Here is an 18,714-nt window from a genome sequence, read left to right as displayed (position 1 = left end):
CTATGAGGAAAAGTAGAAATTCAAGTAAGCCCACTCAACAGTTTGTCCCCCAAGTTATAAGAAATTAAACGGCCACCACTCTCCCTATATGTCACTCTCTCTAGCCCTCTCTGAGCTCTCAAAAGCAGCCCCTCCTCCTCTGTTTTTTTAAATGTGCTATTTTAAATTTCTTGTAATATATTTCAAAGTTCAGAAATATCAAACAAAAATTAACTTTCTTTTTTTTTTTTTTGGGTCCAGTCGTGGGGTCTGAACTCTGGGCCTGGGTGCTCTCCCTCAGCTCTTCAGCTCAAGGCTAGCGCTCTACCACTTGAGCCACAGAGCCACTTCTGGCCTTTTTCTTTTTGCTTATGTGGTGCTGAGGAATCGAACCCAGGGCCTCATGCATGCAAAGCAAGCGCGCTACCACTGAGCCACCTTCCCAGCCCCTTAACTTTCTTTTTAAACTAGATAACACCTATGTTTCAAAGGGAATGTGTCATTAAAAAAACTATAATGATATATGGCAGCCTCCAAAAAGGTATGAAACTCTGAAAGTTGAACTTTCATTTTTTCAGATGTGCCAACCATCAAGGCATGAAGGAATGGTGGTGTCCTTTCTGACAACTCTGAAGATGACACCTGTTTTGTACTTTGTTCTTCCTATAGCATAAATATTATGTTTCATGAACCACGTGGTACCTGTGACAGGTACTCAATTTTGCATAATAACAGCCTTAAACAAGAAGTAAATGAATGGATGCAACTATGTTTTAATAAAACATTGTTTGCAAAACAATTGAAAGTGTGTGGAAATTGGTCCAGGAATCCAACAGTTTATAAAGCTCTGCTATAAAAAGTTCCAGACTGCTAAGAAAAACAGCTGGAAGTTACTGGCTTTTAAAACATTGTCCCTAGTGACACCAGGGAGAACCAAGACCATACCATGGCCTATGCAATCTATGCTCTCTATATGGACTGGCCAATGAGCAACACTCTTTCGGAATACAAAACAAATCCAAAGAGATAGAATGCAAGAGTAGAGCAGCACTCTAGGGATGGAGGCAGGAGGATCAAGAGTCCAAGGCCAGCCTCTGCTATATAATATCATTGCTCTAAGACTAAACATAAAAAAGGATTTATGTATACTTTTAGGATTTATATTTTTATATTTAATGATTAAAGCTGGTATATTAAAGGCATAGAATTAAATCTTAGGCTCTCCTAAAAAAGCGATTTAATCTAAATTACAAGAAAATTAAGCTACTTACCCGGGATAAAATACTTTCTAAAGATTCTGTTAAAGATCGCTTTGCTTTGTTTTTCAGCATATCTAGCCTAAACCGAGTGGCACTGGGTGGTAATTCACTTCCAATATTCTCTGCTGCAATCTGTGACACAGGAAAAAGTGAAACGATTTCTATTTTTATATTGGCTTATGTGTATTTGAAACTTTAAAAGGAATTACAATGCACAAATCCCTTTACAATTATTCTTTCAATATTCGTTTTGAGATTTATTTACCCATGCTGGCAAATGTCCTTTATTCTTCCCACTTCAGTTCAATGTTTATTCTCTGCTTCTACGTTTTTTACAAAGGAGGATGCAGTGACCTCTCTTAGGCAGAGCTCCTTAATGTTGCTGGGGAAATAATCATGTTCTTGAGAGCCTCTCGGACTGTGCATCTTCAGTGATCCAAGTATTTTCAAGCTTCTTTCTTTAAATGGTACCAATTCACAGTCCTCAGCTCAGCACATGAGTTTTACCTTTACAAAGTACTGCCTGGATTCTTACACTCTGCCTTTCTGTTGGACAGAGGATGTTCTCTTATTATGTCTTTCCTAATTACTACTGCTATTAAGTATCTTTCAATTTCATTCATCAGTGCTGAATAATAAAAGTGCTAATTCACTAATGAATGCTACAAATGTTTTCAAGGTGTAAGAGACAGTGTTCTGATAAGAGCTACATACTGACAAGAGCTACATAATTGTCCAATTATCTATGATTTCATTCCTGTGAGAATTAGGATATACACAAAAAGAATGGCTATTGGTATAAAAATTCCTTTAATAAGAGACTATAATTTACTTTTGTGTTCTGTTAGCACTGAGCACAAGTACTCTGGATGATAAAGCTTGCTCAAGAGGCAGTGAGTAGATGAGTAATGGCAGACAGGCTCCCAAAGAATGCATGCCTGAGGCAACAAAGACTCACTCAACAAATATTAAGTGCCTATGATACTTACGTACCTTAGATAGGTACTGTGCTAGGGGTATTCTCCAAGAATAAGAAAGAGCCTTTCCAGGATTGAGACAGTTCAGCTTCCAGGATAAAAAGAATCATCCAGGAGCCCTAGAGATACAGGAGGCTGCTTGCAGATCACCAGGTACCAGATTGCAGAACAGCGGATCGCCAGGAACAGAGAAACCTACCAGCCGGGAGGATCCCACCCCCACCCCTCACTCTCTACCGGAGCGGAGAGGCTCCATCCCGCCAAAGCCGCCCGGCACCAGCAGCACACCAGCAGCGTGACAAAGGGACCTGTTGGCAGACCACCCGCCCAATCGCGATCGCAACGACCCGGCGGGGGCCGCCCAACCCAGCCCGCAACCACCCCAACTGAACTCGGATTGCAACAACAACTGACGACCTACACCACACAGAAACAACCAGCTCCAGGGTGAGTACCCCACAGGGGACAGTGTATCCCTCAAGGGAGACCAGAGCTGGAGGGAATCCCCAGACCCTGACCTAGACTCCCTACCCCAACACCTGGACCATAGGACCCACTAAAACTGGGAACTGTTCGAGAGCTCCACCAGCCGGTGGAGCACACTCTGCTGGCCAGGCCAGAGCAAGAGCGCCCCTGGAAGGGAGCTTAAATGCCCAAGCCAGGAACAGCGCCCCTGGGTCAAGACTACCAACAGTAGAAGAAATTTGAACTGTGTCCTCCAGGCTGCATAACCTAGGTGGTATACACATCAGCACAGGCCTAACGAGCGCGCTCCAGGCTGGGGCCGGAACCATGCCCGGGACCGGCGCCTGAACAACACAACCAACTCCTCCCAACTGAAGTAAAAAGCTGAGCATACGCCTCAACAGAGGGGAGAAAACCAGGAAACAACACTCCCCGGGAAGCATGCCTGTGACAACAAAAGACCTGGAGGCTCAGGACAAGAGAAGCCCAAACCCCACCAAAACTCCACCCATATACCCTAGGCTGGGAATTGGGCAACACAGGCTGCCAGCACCTGATAGTAAGCAGGAGCTCAGGCTGATAAGGCGGCTCAGCAATAGAGTGATAGGCTTGGATGTACAAGGCCCTGGATCTGATTCCTCAGCATCACAAAAGCAAAAAGGGTCAGAAGTGGTGCTGTGGCTCAAATGGTAGGGTGCCAGCCTTGAGCTGAAGAGCTGAGGGACAGCACCCAAACCTAGAGTTCAAGCCCACAACCAGCCCAAAACAAACAAACAAAAACACATCAGGAGCCTATAGCAGACTCCAGTATTTGGGAGAGTGCATCCAGAGCATCTGATCTTCCCAAGAGCACCCATAGGAGCAAACACAAGCAGTCTAGGCTGCTCAACCCTTCCAAAGGCGGGAATTGCCAGCAATCTACAGCAGAGAGCTGAGAATCCTAAGTAAGTCAGAATAGCAGCTGGAAATAGGCTCCCAACAGAACCCAGATCAGGCACAGACTCTCTCTACCAATACAGAATCAGCAACCAAGCAAAGACAGACACACCAAAACAAAATTGAAGAGCAGTCTTCCTCCATGTGAAAATCACAGAGAAAAATCACAAGGTTTACCACTACCCAGGACAGCAAGCTCACCTCAAAAGCCAGCAGCCACGCAGGGGAGAGCCCCAGTGGGAGCAAAGCAGGAATGGAAGACAAAAGCTACATCCAAGGGTTGCTGGAGGCAATGACTCAAGAAATAAAGCGAGAAATGGATCAGAAATTGAAAGAGCACAAGGATGAACTATCAAAAGATATACAGGATATCAAACAAAAGTTGGATGCAAAAATAGAAGCTGCACAAACCTCAGTAAGAAGTGAGATAAACGCCAAATTAGAGGTAATGCATACTGATCTCACCTCATTGAGAGGTGAGATCAGTACTCTGAGAACCAACATTGAATCTATAAAGGGATCCATCTCCTCCATGCAAACCACAATAGAAGCCACGGTCAACAGAGTGAATGAAATGGAAGGCAGAGTGTCAGATACAGAAGACAGAATACACCAACTGGACCAAAAAGTGACAGATATGGAAAAATCACTCAAATTAAACCAAAGGGAAATTCAAGAGCAAGCAGATAATGCTAAAAAATTTAACCTTCGCATAATCGGAGTGGACGAAGGTGAGGAATTCCAGAGCAAGGGAATGCAACACCTATTTAACAAGATAATCAATGAAAATTTTCCCCACCTCAAAAACGACCATCTTAACTACATCACAAAAGCTTATCGAACACCCAACAAGCAAGATCCCAGGAGAAACACTTCTAGACACATTATAGTAAAAATGATAGATCTGAATAATAAGGAAACAATCCTGCATGCAGCAAAAATGAAGAAGGAGCTATACTACAACAGGAAAAAAATTAGAATCACTGCAGATCTCTCCACACAAACAATGAATGCAAGAAAAGCCTGGGAAAGCACCATATGAGCCCTGAGAGCCAATAACTGCCAACCCAGACTGATATACCCGGCAAAGCTAGCATTCACATTCGATGGAGAACTGAAAACTTTTAATAGCAAAGAAAAACTAAATGAATACATAAACATTAAGCCAGCATTACAAAGAATTCTAAGAGGGGGAACACAACCTGAAGAAAGCAACCAGGAACTGGGACCTGCCCCAAACAGGCATTACTCAAAGTCTAACTGAGCAAGCACAGGAGGAAAGGAAAGAAGAAAAACTTAGGAAAACGGAATGGCAGGGACAACAATGCATCTCTCTATACTTTCTCTTAATATAAATGGGCTGAATTCGCCAATTAAAAGAAAACGAACTGAGGACTGGATCAGAAAACAAGACCCATCCATCTGTTGCCTTCAGGAGACCCACCTCTCAGCCAAACATACAAACAAACTCAGAGTGAAGGGGTGGAAAAGGATCTACCAATCAAATGCCCCCAGTAAGAAAGCAGGTGTAGCTATCCTGATATCTGACAAAATAAACTTTTCATTAAAATCAGTACAGAAAGACAAGGACGGACACTACATATTAATAAAGGGAACAATCCAAGAGGAGGATATAACCATCATCAACTTATATGCCCCAAATATCGGTGCACCCAGATATATCAAACAAATGCTCTCAAACTTACAGAATAAAATAGATCCCAATACGATAATACTAGGAGACTTTAACACGTCACTCTCACCAAAGGACAGGTCTACCAACCAGAGGATTGGCAAAGAAGCTACCGAATTAAGTGAGGCCATACTTCAAGCAGAATTAACTGACATCTACCGAGCATTTCACCCTAAAACAACACAGTACACATTCTTCTCAGCAGCTCATGGAACTTTCTCCAAAATAGACCATATCATAGTTCATGCAAGGAACTTAAGCAAATACAAAGGGATCGACATAATCCCCTGTATCCTATCTGACCACAGTGGAATCAAGCTAGCTCTCAATAACAAAGCATACCGCAGAAATTTCTCTAATACATGGAAATTGAACAGCACACTCCTTAACAATGCCTGGGTAACAGAAGAGATCAGAGAAGAAATAAAGCATTTCCTACAACTCAATGAAAATGAAAACACCTCACAAAGAAACTTGTGGGACACAGCAAAAGCAGTCCTGAGGGGCAAATTTATTGCCCTCAGTGCCCACATCAAGAGAATGGAGACAGACCAAGTAAATAATCTCATGTTGCAACTAAAACAGCTAGAAAAACAAGAAAAAATGGGACCTAAAGCTACTAGACGAAGCCAGATAACCAAATTGAGAGCAGAGATTAACCAATTAGAAAATCAGAAAACCATAACCAAAATAAACCAAACAAAAAGCTGGTTCTTTGAAAAAATAAACAAAATTGATGGCCCGTTGGCAAGATTAATTAAAAAAAGAAGAGAGGAAACCCATATTAATAGGATTAGGGATGCCACGGGAAACATCACAACACGTACCCAAGATATCCAAACAATTCTAACAGACTACTTTCAAAAGCTATACTCTCTAAAGGAAGAAAATCTGGCAGAAATGGATGCATTTTTAGAGAAATACAAGTTACCCAAACTGAGCAAAGAAGAAGTTAACCAATTAAATAAGCCAATATCCTATAATGAGATACAGGAAGCTATCAAAAGTCTTCCAACAAAAAAAAGCCCAGGACCAGATGGATTCACAGCAGAATTCTATAAGACCTTTAAAGAAGAACTAATACCCATACTCCTCAAGCTCTTCAGAGGAACAGAGAAGGAGGGAGCTATCCCAAACTCATTCTACGAAGCCAATATCACACTCATCCCCAAACCAGGAAAAGACCCAACCAAAAATGAGAATTACAGGCCAATTTCCTCGATGAACACAGATGCAAAGATCCTTAACAAGATTCTAGCTAACAGAATCCAGAAATACATAAAAAAAATAATACACTATGATCAGGTAGGCTTCATCCCAGAGACACAGGGATGGTTTAACATACGTAAGTCAATAAATGTAATCCAGCATATCAACAGAACCAAGGTCAAGAATCACATGATTATCGCCACAGATGCAGAAAAGGCCTTTGATAAAATTCAACATTCATTCATGCTAAAAGCTCTGGAGAAAATAGGAATAGAAGGAACATTTCTAAAAACAATAAAAGCCATTTATGACAGACCAATAGCCAATATTATACTTAATGGGGAAAAGCTACAACCAATCCTCCTAAAAACAGGAACAAGGCAAGGATGCCCACTGTCTCCACTCCTCTTCAACATAGTCCTAGAACCCTTAGCCAGGGCAATAAGGCAAGAAAAAGACATTAAAGGGATCCGCATAGGGAAAGAAGAAGTTAAACTATCCCTTTTTGCAGACGGCATGAAACTATACCACCACAATCCCAAAAACTCCATCCCCAAACTTTTAGAAATCATAAGTCACTTCGGCAAAATAGCAGGATACAAAATAAACCCACAAAAATCAGTTGCCTTCCTATACACGATAACGTACAGGAAGAGAGGGAAATAAAGGGAGCAACCCCATTCACAATAACCTCCCAAAAAATAAAACATTTAGGAATTAACCTAACCAAAGATGTAAAAGAACTATTTAATGAGAACTATAAAAAGTTAAAGAAAGAAATTGCAGAAGACACTAGGAAATGGAAAGACCTCCCATGCTCCTGGATAGGCCGACTTAATATAGTAAAGATGGTAATACTTCCAAAACTAATACACAAATTCAATGCAATTCCTATTAAAATCCCAATGACGTCCATCACTGAAATACAGAAAACAGTCCAAAAATTTATATGGAACAACAAAAGACCTAGAATAGCCAAAACAATTCCAGGGGATAAAGACAATATGGGAGGGCTATCCATGCCGAACTTCAAACTCTACTACAGAGCTATAATCACAAAGACAGCATGGTACTGGCACAAAAACAGACCCGAAGACCAATGGAACAGAATAGAAGATCCAGAAATAAATCCACAGGCCTACAGCCAGCTGATATTCGACAAAGGAGCCAAAGACATACAATGGAAGAAACACAGCCTCTTCAACCGCTGGTGCTGGGAAAACTGGGCAGCCACATGCAGAAAACTAAAAGTGGACCCCAGCCTATCACCATGCACCAGCATCAACTCAAAATGGATTAAAGACCTTAACATTAAACCTGAATCTCTGAAACTACTGCAAGACAGAGTAGGAGAGACACTTGAACTAATAGGCACAGGAAGGAACTTCCTGAACAGAGTCCCAGGGTCACAACAAGTTGGAGAGAGACTCAACAAATGGGACTACCTTAAAATAAAAAGCTTCTGCACAGCTAAATCTATCGCAACTAAGCTAGAAAGACAACCAACTAATTGGGAAAAAATATTTACCACCAATATATCAGACAAGGGGTTAACATCCAGTATATACAGGGAACTCAAGAAACTAATCCCTCCCAAACCTAACAAACCAATTACTAAATGGGCAAGGGAACTAAAGAGGGACTTCTCAAATGAAGAAATAAAAATGGCAAAGAAACACATGAGGAAATGTTCATCATCCCTGGTGGTGAAGAAAATGCAAATAAAGACAACCCTGAGATACCACCTTACCCCAGTCAGAATGTCCCACATCCACAAATCAGCCAACGACACATGCTGGAGGGGATGTGGAGAAAGAGGAACCCTATTACACTGCTGGTGGGAATGTACACTTATACAACCACTTTGGAAAGCAGTCTGGAGGGTCCTTAGAAAGCTAAAGATTGACCTCCCTTACGACCCAGTCATACCACTTCTAGGCATCTACCCTGAACAACAGGAACCAATATACAAGGACATGTGCACCTCCATGTTTATTGCAGCACTGTTCGCAATAGCTAGGATATGGAAACAACCTAGATGCCCCTAGATGAATGGATCCAAAATGAACAACCTAGATGAATGGATCCAAAAATTGTGGTATCTATACACAATGGAATATTATGCAGCCATTAGAAATGACAAAATAATGGCATTTGCAGGGAAATGGATGGAGCTAGAAGGAATCATGTTGAGCGAGGTAAGCCAAGAGCAAAGAGACAAACGGTACATAGTCTCCCTGATAAGTGGATGCTAAATCCAAAATGTTAGGTGATACGACAAAACTAACAGGACTTAAGAAACAAAGAACTCCCGCTCATCTGGTTGAACCACTACTAAATATCCCCATGCTGCTGATCACAAATATGGTATATAACATGTGAACACTGTTATATATTACAGACTGTGATAGACAATTTGCTCCAGGAAAGTTAGAATGAACTTGTGACTTTGAAATTATGTAATCACTTAATCACAATCAAAAAAAAAAAAAAAAGAACCTCGGGGAAGGGAGGGAGGGAGGGGATAGTAGGGGGAAAACAATGGAGGGGGTAACAATGTTCAAGAGGAAGTGTACTCATTACCTCACTCATGTAACTGTAATCCTCTGCATAGTATCTTTACAATAAAAAAAAAAAAGAATCATCCACAAAGAGCCTTGAGAGGCATTCCTTGAACTCAACACTAGTTTCCCCAAAAGTGAAGATAATGCACAACTGCTTTTAAAGCTCATAGTAGTTTTCATACACTAAAGCAAATCAGATTAATTGGATTTAATATATAAATATTGACTACAAGACTAAAGAAAGCAGGATCAGTTGGGCGATCCTACTTCTGCTTTTAAATCAGGCCTGACGAATCCTGCATACTTAATTCAATGCTGCCTCTGCTCTCCTCTACGAAGTCCATTCTGTTGGGTGCTGATGGCTCATACCTGTAATCCTACCTACTTAGGAGATTGAGATCCTAGGATTGAAGTTGGAAGCCAGCCTGGGAAGAAAAGTGTGAGACTCTTATCTCTAATTAATCACACACACACAGACACACACACACAGACACACACACAGACACACACACAGACACACACACACACACACACAGAGCCAGAAATGGAGCTGTGACTAAAGTAGCAGAGCATTAGCCTTGAGCAAAAGAAGCTCAGGTACAATGTCCAGGTCCTGAGTTCAAGCCCCAAGACTGGCCCTAAAACAACAACAACAAAGCCAGAGTCCTTTCTATGTCTTATGCCACGACTCAACTAGAATTGACATTGAGAAGCTAGACATCAGTGGCCACTGTCTGTAATCTCAGCTACTTGGGAAATGGAAAAAGACAATGGAAAGATGATAGTTTGAGACAAACTTTGGCAAAAGAAAAACTCTTTCTCAATCCATGGCTGAGTACAGTGGTGTAGCCTGGCATCCTAAACTACATGGCAGGCTAAAATTGAGAAGATTATGGTTCTAGGGCCACCAGGGTGGAACAATTAATTCCCTCCATCTCAATGGAGAAAAGCTGAACACAGTGATGAGTGTCTGTTATCCAAGCAAGGATGAGAAGTCTAAAGTAGGTAGACTCAGTTCACACATGTGCCTGGCAAGAAACAAGATCTTAGTCTCAAAACCAAAAATGGGGATCTAAAGTCATGGCTCAGAGGTACAGCATCAGTGTGGAAAGTGCAATGTCTTAGGTTCAAAACCCAATTTCTGTCCAAAAAGGGGGGGGGATTAAAGAAATAATAATTAAAATATAGAAAATAATATTCTGCCATGCAGTTGGCTCTCACCTGTAGTATTAGATACTCAGGAAGCTGAGATCTGAGGATTATGGTTTGAAACCAGGAGGTGTAGAAAGGTCCTTGAAATTCCATCTCTAATCAGCAAAATGCTGGACTGGAGGGCATGGCTCAAGTGGTAAAGTGCCAACCATGAACAAATAAAGAACAAGAGCACAAGACCCTGAGTGTAAGGCTCCAAGTTCAAGCCTTAGTACTGGCAAAAAAAAATGTACATAAATACATAAATAGAAATGAGCAAATAGATAACAGACCCAGGATAATAAATATCAGTACAGCACTAAATTTTAAGCTCCTAAAAAATATGATTAAAATAATGTATCCAGACCTCAGACAAATTGGCTTGGCAACCTGGTAACACACTCTTTGACTTGTACTCTCATTTTCTTATCTCTAAAACAAGTATTTTCTTCCCTACTTCAACATTTCTGTTGGAGTATGAAGGGAATTTTTGACTAAGGAATTATTAACATCTGATACTCGGCAAACATTCACTGACAACTGATTTAATGTTAATTTTTGCACTGCTTGTGAATACAAGTAGAAGTAATATGCCCCTCTGACTAAAAGGTAAAAGGTGTCATTTTTAGCTTTAATGTATGTTCATATACCTTTTAGTTATAATGTATATATACATATACAAAGTTAACTATAACAATATATAGGTCTTTTGCCCAAATTGACACCTTTTCCATAAGACTTGAAGATGTGTTTGTCTACTTGATGGAAATTGAGCCTTCTGACAGCTCTGGATGTCGGTTTCAATGGAAAAACAAAATAATGAAAGGGGTAAACTCATAAATAGATGTTGAATTCTTTTTGTGGAGGACTAAAGGTAACTTAAATAAATAAAAACAAACAAACAAGAACAAGTTTCCATAGACTCATTGCCTCAGGCCCACTTTTGGGAGAACTTCCTTGTCAACACCTTAATTCTACCTGTGTAGGTCACATCCTAACACATTTTCTAGGCAACAAGAATTTTTAGATGCAACAAAAAGGCAATTAAATCCATATGGCTAATTGTCTGACAGCAGCAGAAAATTTGAGCAGGCATTCATTGGAGAATCTCAGCTACATCTATTGGCAACGCATAGGTGCTCAATGGCCCAGGAAGGGGTGCAGCCCGGGGGTTCTTTTCTTAAGTAAGTTTTAGCAAGGATTTATTTTAGCATAAAAGGATAAAGTAGAAGAAGTGGAAGAAGGAAAAAAAGGAGAAAGATTTCCTGCTTCCATGTAAGAAAAGGGATGAAGACCCCATAACAAGTTCTTTGCAGACACAGAAGCTTCTAGATGACAGATCACTTACAAATTCCTAGGGAAGGGGTGGGAATCTTTTTTCCTGGATGGTTCTATTATGGTTCACATAATAAAAATTTAGGTGGCTGTGATGAAAACTCCCAAGACTTACTGAATATTAAATCTTTCCTGAAGTTGTCTTGGCCAGGCAATATCATGTGATTTCCCAGTCCTTAGACAGCCAACAAGCCTCAGGCCTTGTGTTCTTGCTCACAGCTGGCGCTCTGCTACTTAAGCCATGTCTGCAGCATGGTTTGCTGCTGGCTATTTTGGAGATGTAGTCTTAGAGACTTTCCTGCCTAGGGTGGCTTCCAATGGATCTTTTGGTTCTCAGCCTTCTGAGTAGCTAAGACTGCATATGCGAGCCATTAGTAACCAGGCTTTGGTCTCTTTTACAATAAATTCTAATATTTTGAAGATGGAAAAAAATACACATACTTCTCCACTGAAGAAGCTCAAGTCTTACATTGGTCCACAAAAAGGAGTTAGTACTTACATCTGAACTTTCCATCAACTATAAATCTTCATAGTATTTAAAAAACACTTCTCTCCACTATTAATGCTTCATTCTTTCACCCAATTATGATTTCAAAATTATCGATTTTCTGTCAGAGACTAACTGGGGGAAATGGAAAATCAGAACTATGAAAAAGCTATCCATGACAAAGAGACAAAAACCAGGTAGAGAATGAAAAAGAGAAAGGAAACTTGAAAAGTGAACAAGAAAATTTGCTGAAAACCTAGCCTGAGAGTGGTCTATCCTTAAGTGAACAGAGGGGCTCAGAACCCCAATGCTACCCATCAAGTCCAGGCTAGAAGGGGAGAAATGGGACTAGATCAAGGTCAAAAGCCAACGACACAAACAATACACTGGTGTTGGGCCACTGCTACAGGGTCCTAGGCTGTCAGAGGAGATAAAATAAAACAATGCCAGCCATTGTATAGAGCTATGAGAGTTTATAAAAGGCACATCACTGCCAAAGCTAACCAGCCAAACAAATAAAGAGGATTTCTACCTGTGCATCCAATTAGAATTACACTAACTTTAGGTTAGCAGACAATGAGGGGCATCTGTGAGGAGAGCAAGGGAAGATATAGCACTGAGTACCAACATGCCTTTGAAATAAGCATTCAGATTATGTTTAAAAGGAAAAAGGCAGTGCACTTTTGGAAACTTAAATACCCTTCACTGATTTCTTTTTTCTCAAAATTCTCTGGGCCAGTAGCTTTAGAAAATATAACATGTACATGGTTGGAAGCTATTAGTGATCCAATGAGTCAAAGGAAAGTGGATCATGAGGCACCAGATATACTGAATGCCAAACTCTTCAAAGAAGAGATCTGTAAGTAGTACCACATAGGGTACCTTGCAAACAGCAAAGCTATATAAAGCTTGTGCAGTTATAAGATAGGAGGAAGACTGTCCTCCTGCAAAGTGTAATTGATGGAAATTCTACAGATGAACAGCATTTAACCAGGCTTTCTAACACTATATCTGACTGGTCAGTAACACATGCACACAGCACTTACATTACAGAGTACTTTCAGATACTTTACACAATCCCAAAAGCTACTATATAATCTCATTTTCAAGGGAGAAACATGAGGTGACAAAGAGAAGCTCCACCAAGTCGCATAGCTCATCATGACAGTGCTCACTCTTAATTCTTCAAGCCTTAAGTCACATTCAGATCACATTAAGTGCTCCAACCCTCTATAAGGCAGGCAGAAACTTTTCTCATCTTCTCTATGTATAACTAAGACTCCTAAATGTTTTCTCCATGTACAATAAATAAAAATAAATTAAGGTGAAAAGGAAGGCTTTAGTGCTATAGACAAGCCACAAGACTTTGCATACACTATTTCCTAGTAAATATTACAATAATAATAATAATAAAAGTGCATACCTGTTTCATCTCTCCAATGTGGATGTGTTCTTTTTGTTTTTCTTCATATAAACATCTCAGAAAAGAAATAATTAATTCATTCTCTCGCTGCTCATTTCTTGGTCTCAATTTCTTTAAAATGAAACATAAATGGGATATATTAAGAATACTTTTAAATGTTAACAATTAAACACTTCTAAAGAAGGCCTGACAACGTCTACTCACTGATCATGCTTTTTACCAAATCATCTCACCAGGGGGCACCAGTGATCTTAATAGTGAAGTTAAATTTTTAAAACAGAATAGTAGAGTCACTGAGCCTAATTTAGATCTGATCTCTGATGTTCTTTTAGCTAAAATAAAATTTTACCATCAGATAGGGACATGGCCAAAATATTTAATAAATAAACAGTTTTTTAAACAGAAGAAACAAAATCTATGTCAACACCCAGAGGTCAAGAGCCATAATGACTACACAGTTATAAGCAATTAGGAACTAGAAAGGAACATAGCAACTGGATTTAGGGTTACAGGGTCACATGCCAAATGTGTTCATCATGAAGCGCTTTGTGGAAGCCCCATGGGGCAGGTACTTCCATGTAAAATTTCATAACTTGCTCACTCTCTTCTTCTTCTCTTTGTTTAAAGTCTGTCTAGGTCTTTTAATATGTAAGCAGGGCACTGACAAAGCACAATACATTAGAAATCAGGATATGTAGGTTCACTGCCAAACAAGTCCAAGTCCTTTGTTTTAGCTTCTTGGTCTATTAAAATAAGAATTATGCAAAAAATAAACTTCATGGTCTCCTTCAGCTCCTAAAATCATAGCATTTGAAATACTGGTCACAGTCTGTTTTCAAAAGATCATCCAATTTAACATATTATTTTATTTTCTCTTAATATGGAAAAAGCCAAAATGAACTACTCTGTAGTTTGGTAATACTGCCCTATCCTGTTGTGGCTCCAAACTTCTAGCCTGCCCTTTAACATAGAGTCAAGATGTAATACGAAGATCAACTATACATGCAGCACCATTCTTGGCAATTTTTCCTCATCTAACTAAGGAATGATGGTGTTATCTTCTATGTCACAGTATTAAAAAGAAAGGCAACTTTAATCCAGACCTCTAGCATGCCCTCCCTTAAAGGAAAAGATCATTTGAAAGGGAGGTTGTAACCAGGCACAGGTGGCTCACACCTGTAATCCTAGCTACTCAGGAGGCTGAGATCGGAGGATTGCAGTTCAATGCCAGGCCAGGCAGGAAAGTCCATAAGACTCTTCAATTAACCACCAGAAAACGGGAAGTGGTGCTGTGGCTCAAATGTAGATCATTAGCCTTGAGCTGAAGAGCTGAGGGACAGGGCCCAGGCCCAGAGCTCAAGCCCCACAATCGACAAAAAAAAAAAAAGCAAGCTGTTGTTGTTACTCAAGGAAAAGACAATAAATGATTGGGGGAGGGGGTCTGTTTTCACTGAGAAGTTTGAAGTTTCATATCCAATCATCCAATATTTTAGAGGCTGAAGTGGACACTCAACCTGCTCTTCACACCATGAATCCTGATGTTACATAATTTTGTATATCAGATGCTAAAAGTAGTTTTTTTTCCAGAGTAAGTTTCTATTAGATAGTCAAAGGGGGAATGTGGCAGCAAAGTGTATCCTTGCAATGTCATCTTCACATGTGTCAATCAGACACATGGAAAACTATGTATCTCCAACAGTTCACAAATAAGAAGCAGCTTTGCAATGTCACAAGTCTTCTTAGGAAGAAAAGGGCCTATATGCCCTCATGCCCAGTACCAGTCCTATCAGGGTGCTCAAGGTCAGCAGCCATCATCTCCAACATTATTTCTATAGTTCACTTCCCTTTCTCCCTTCCTCTCTTCCACCTTCTCTATTTTTTCAGTACTAAGGAGTAAACTCAGAAGTTCAAGCACTCTGTCAACCCAAACCATACTGCAGACTCAGGCTAGTTTTTCTTTGATTTTGTGTTACTTTTCATTAACCATTTATTTACAAAAGCACTGAATATAGTATGCATGTTTTCTTTAACTACATAATCATGTACTATTGGACATAATTAGAATTTTATAATTGCCTTTTGAAAATTTGTCCCTGGAGGAGATTTTTAGAAATAAATTTCTCTCCAGGAAAGACAGTGCAAAGAAAAAGATTTACTTTTCTAAGTGAACACATAAAACCATGAAGCCATGTCTCTGTTTATAAGCTTTTTGAACTGTATGCCTTTCAACATATTAGCAGATTATAGGTACTATCTAAAAAGAAACCAATAACTTGGTCTGGAAAAATGTTTTAGAAAAGAACCAGAATGGTCATTGAGAAAGCAACTCTTGAATGGACTATGAAAAGAAAATGTCAAATCAAATGTACAGCACTCAAGAAAGACAGACAACTGCAATAATGGGAATAAAATTGGAGCTGGGTTTTCAAAGCCATTGACAAGATTCTTTCTTAGTTCAGACCAACACAGAAAAAATAAAAATTAGAGACTTCTACAATGCAGTAGGTCCTGAGACATTACAAGGTTTTTTTTCTCCCCTAAAAGTGAACCCTTGTTATTTACTTGTTTTCTAAAGTCTCTTTGCCATCACATGTTGGGTTGTCTTTAAAACATGCATGGAGAATGGAGAAGCTCAGACTCCTGGCCATCAGTAACACCTCACTGCTACAGGAGGAAGTTCTGTGCATTATCTGCACTGTGTGACCTGTGTTTCAGAACATGCTCTGTGGCACGCTCAGCATGAATGTGAAACCTCACACTAGAGAAGAGAGGCACATCCTCTCTGCTTGTAAGAAGATGCTCCTATAAAAGACACACACACCAGTAAGTGGGTCAGTCCTGGCAGCCTGGGCTTTAATTCTAAATGCATTAACAATCAGTTGCCCATTTCTCAAGTCCACATATGATTCACATTGCATTTTTTCTAGTTAGTTCAAAAAAACATAAAGGCAATTGAAAACTCTGAAAATAACTAAGCTATTTTTGAAATATTAATAAAAAAAATCATTCCCTAGGCTGGGAAGTTGGATAGTGGTAGAGTGCTTGCCTTGCATACACGAGGCCCTGGGTTTGATTCCTCAGCACCACATAAGCAAAAAAAAGCTGGAGGTGGTGCTGTGGCTCAAGTGGTAGGGCACTCACTAGCCTCAAACTGAAGATCTGAGGGACAGCGCCCAGGTCCAGAGTTCAGGCCCCATGACCGACAAAAAAAAAAAAAAAAAAATCATTCCCTAAGGTCCTTTCTACAAATACATGGCAACACTACTGCATAAGGATGAGAAGGGAGAAAACTAGGGACTTAAAAGTAAAAGATAATGCTTTAGAGCCACAGAGACACAGGGGGCTGCTTGCAGATCACCAGGTACCGGATTGCAGAACAGCGGATCGCCAGGAACAGAGAAACCTACCAGCCGGGAGTCTCCAGGAGGATCCCACCCCACCCATCACTCTCCACCGGAGCGGAGAGGCTCCATCCCGCCAAAGCCGCCCGGCACCAGCAGCGCCACAAAGGGACCTGTCTGCAGACCCACCCGCCCAATCGCGATCGCAACGACCCGGCGGGGGGCCGCCCAACCCAGCCCGCAACCACCCCAACTGAACTCGGACTGCAACAACAACTGACGGACTGCAACAACAACTGACGACCTACAGGGTGAGTACCCATCAGGGGACAGGGAATCCATCAAGGGAGACCAGAGCTGGAGGGAATCCCCAGACCCTGACCTAGACTCCCTACCCCAACACCCGGACCACAGGACCCACTAAAACTGGGAACTGTTCGAGAGCTCCACCAGCCGGTAGAGCACACTCTGCTGGCCAGGCCAGAGCAAGAGCGCCCTTGGAAGGGAACTTAAATGCTCAAGCCAGGAACAGTGCCCCTGGGTCAAGACTACCAACAGTAGAAGAAATTTGAACTGTGTCCTCCAGGCTGCATAACCAAGGTGGTATACACATTAGCACAGGCCTAACGAGCGCGCTCCAGGCTGGGGCCGGAACCAGGCCAGGGGACCGGCGCCTGAACAAAGCAAAAAGGGTCAGAAGTGGGGCTGTGGCTCAAATGGTAGGGTGCCAGCCCTGAGCTGAAGAGCTGAGGGACAGCACCCAAACCTAGAGTTCAAGCCCACAACCAGCCCAAAACAAACAAACAAAAACACATCAGGAGCCCATAGCAGACTCCAGTATTTGGGAGAGTGCATCCAGAGCATCTGATCTTCCCAAGAGCACCCGCAGGAGCAAACACAAGCAGTCCAGGCTGCTCAACCCTTCCAAAGGCAGGAATTGCTACAGCAGAGAGCTGAGAATCCTAAGTGAATAGCAGCTGGAAATAGGCTCCCAACAGAATCCAGATCAGGCACAGACTCTCTCTACCAATACAGAATCAGCAACCAAGCAAAGACAGACACACCAAAACAAGATTGAAGAGCAGTCTCCTGAACCCCCATGCGAAAATCACAGAGAAAAATCACAAGGTTTACCACTACCCAGGACAGCAAGCTCACCTCAAAAGCCAGCAGCCACGCAGGGGAGAGCCCCAGTGGGAGCAAAGCAGGAATGGAAGACAAAAACTACATCCAAGGGTTGCTGGAGGCAATGACTCAAGAAATAAAGCGAGAAATGGATCAGAAATTGAAAGAGCACAAGGATGAACTATCAAAAGATATACAGGACATCAAACAAAAATTGGATGCAAAAATAGAAGCTGCACAAACCTCAGTAAGAAGTGAGATAAACGCCAAATTAGAGGTAATGCATACTGATATCACCTCATTGAGAGGTGAGATCAGTACTCTGAGAACCAACATTGAATCCATAAAGGGATCCATTTCCACCATGCAAACCACAATAGAAGCCACGGTCAACAGAGTGAATGAAATGGAAGGTAGAGTGTCAGATACAGAAGACAGAATACACCAACTGGACCAAAAAGTGACAGATATGGAAAAATCACTCAAATTAAACCAAAGGGAAATTCAAGAGCAAGCAGATAATGCTAAAAAATTTAACCTCCGCATAATCAGAGTGGACGAAGGTGAGGAATTCCAGAGCAAGGGAATGCAACACCTATTTAACAAGATAGTCAATGAAAATTTTCCCCACCTCAAAAACGACCATCTTAACTACATCACAAAAGCTTATCGAACACCCAACAAGCAAGATCCCAGGAGAAACACTTCTAGGCACATAATAGTAACAATG

The 18,714-nt window shown here is 41.1% G+C and overlaps 1 protein-coding gene across 5 annotated transcripts in view; it reads right to left on the bottom strand.

Moving 5' to 3' along the window:
* Tbc1d1 (TBC1 domain family member 1) overlaps window positions 1-18,714 on the bottom strand; it is a 186,544-nt gene that overhangs the window by 68,143 nt on the left and 99,687 nt on the right. For all 5 annotated transcript variants that reach the window (XM_042678450.1, XM_042678449.1, XM_042678452.1 and 2 more), the window contains 2 exons: window positions 13,519-13,629; window positions 1,251-1,370 (listed from right to left, as the gene is read on the bottom strand). In XM_042678450.1, the coding sequence (XP_042534384.1) occupies window positions 1,251-1,370; window positions 13,519-13,629 (231 nt within the window). The remainder of the gene's footprint in view (window positions 1-1,250; window positions 1,371-13,518; window positions 13,630-18,714) is intronic.

This window comes from Dipodomys spectabilis, unplaced genomic scaffold, assembly GCF_019054845.1.
Source record: "Dipodomys spectabilis isolate Male_0828 unplaced genomic scaffold, ASM1905484v1 ptg000043l, whole genome shotgun sequence".
Lineage (NCBI taxonomy): Eukaryota > Metazoa > Chordata > Mammalia > Rodentia > Heteromyidae > Dipodomys > Dipodomys spectabilis.
Note: the sequence above shows the minus strand (reverse complement) of the source record. Positions and strands in the feature narration are given on the sequence as shown.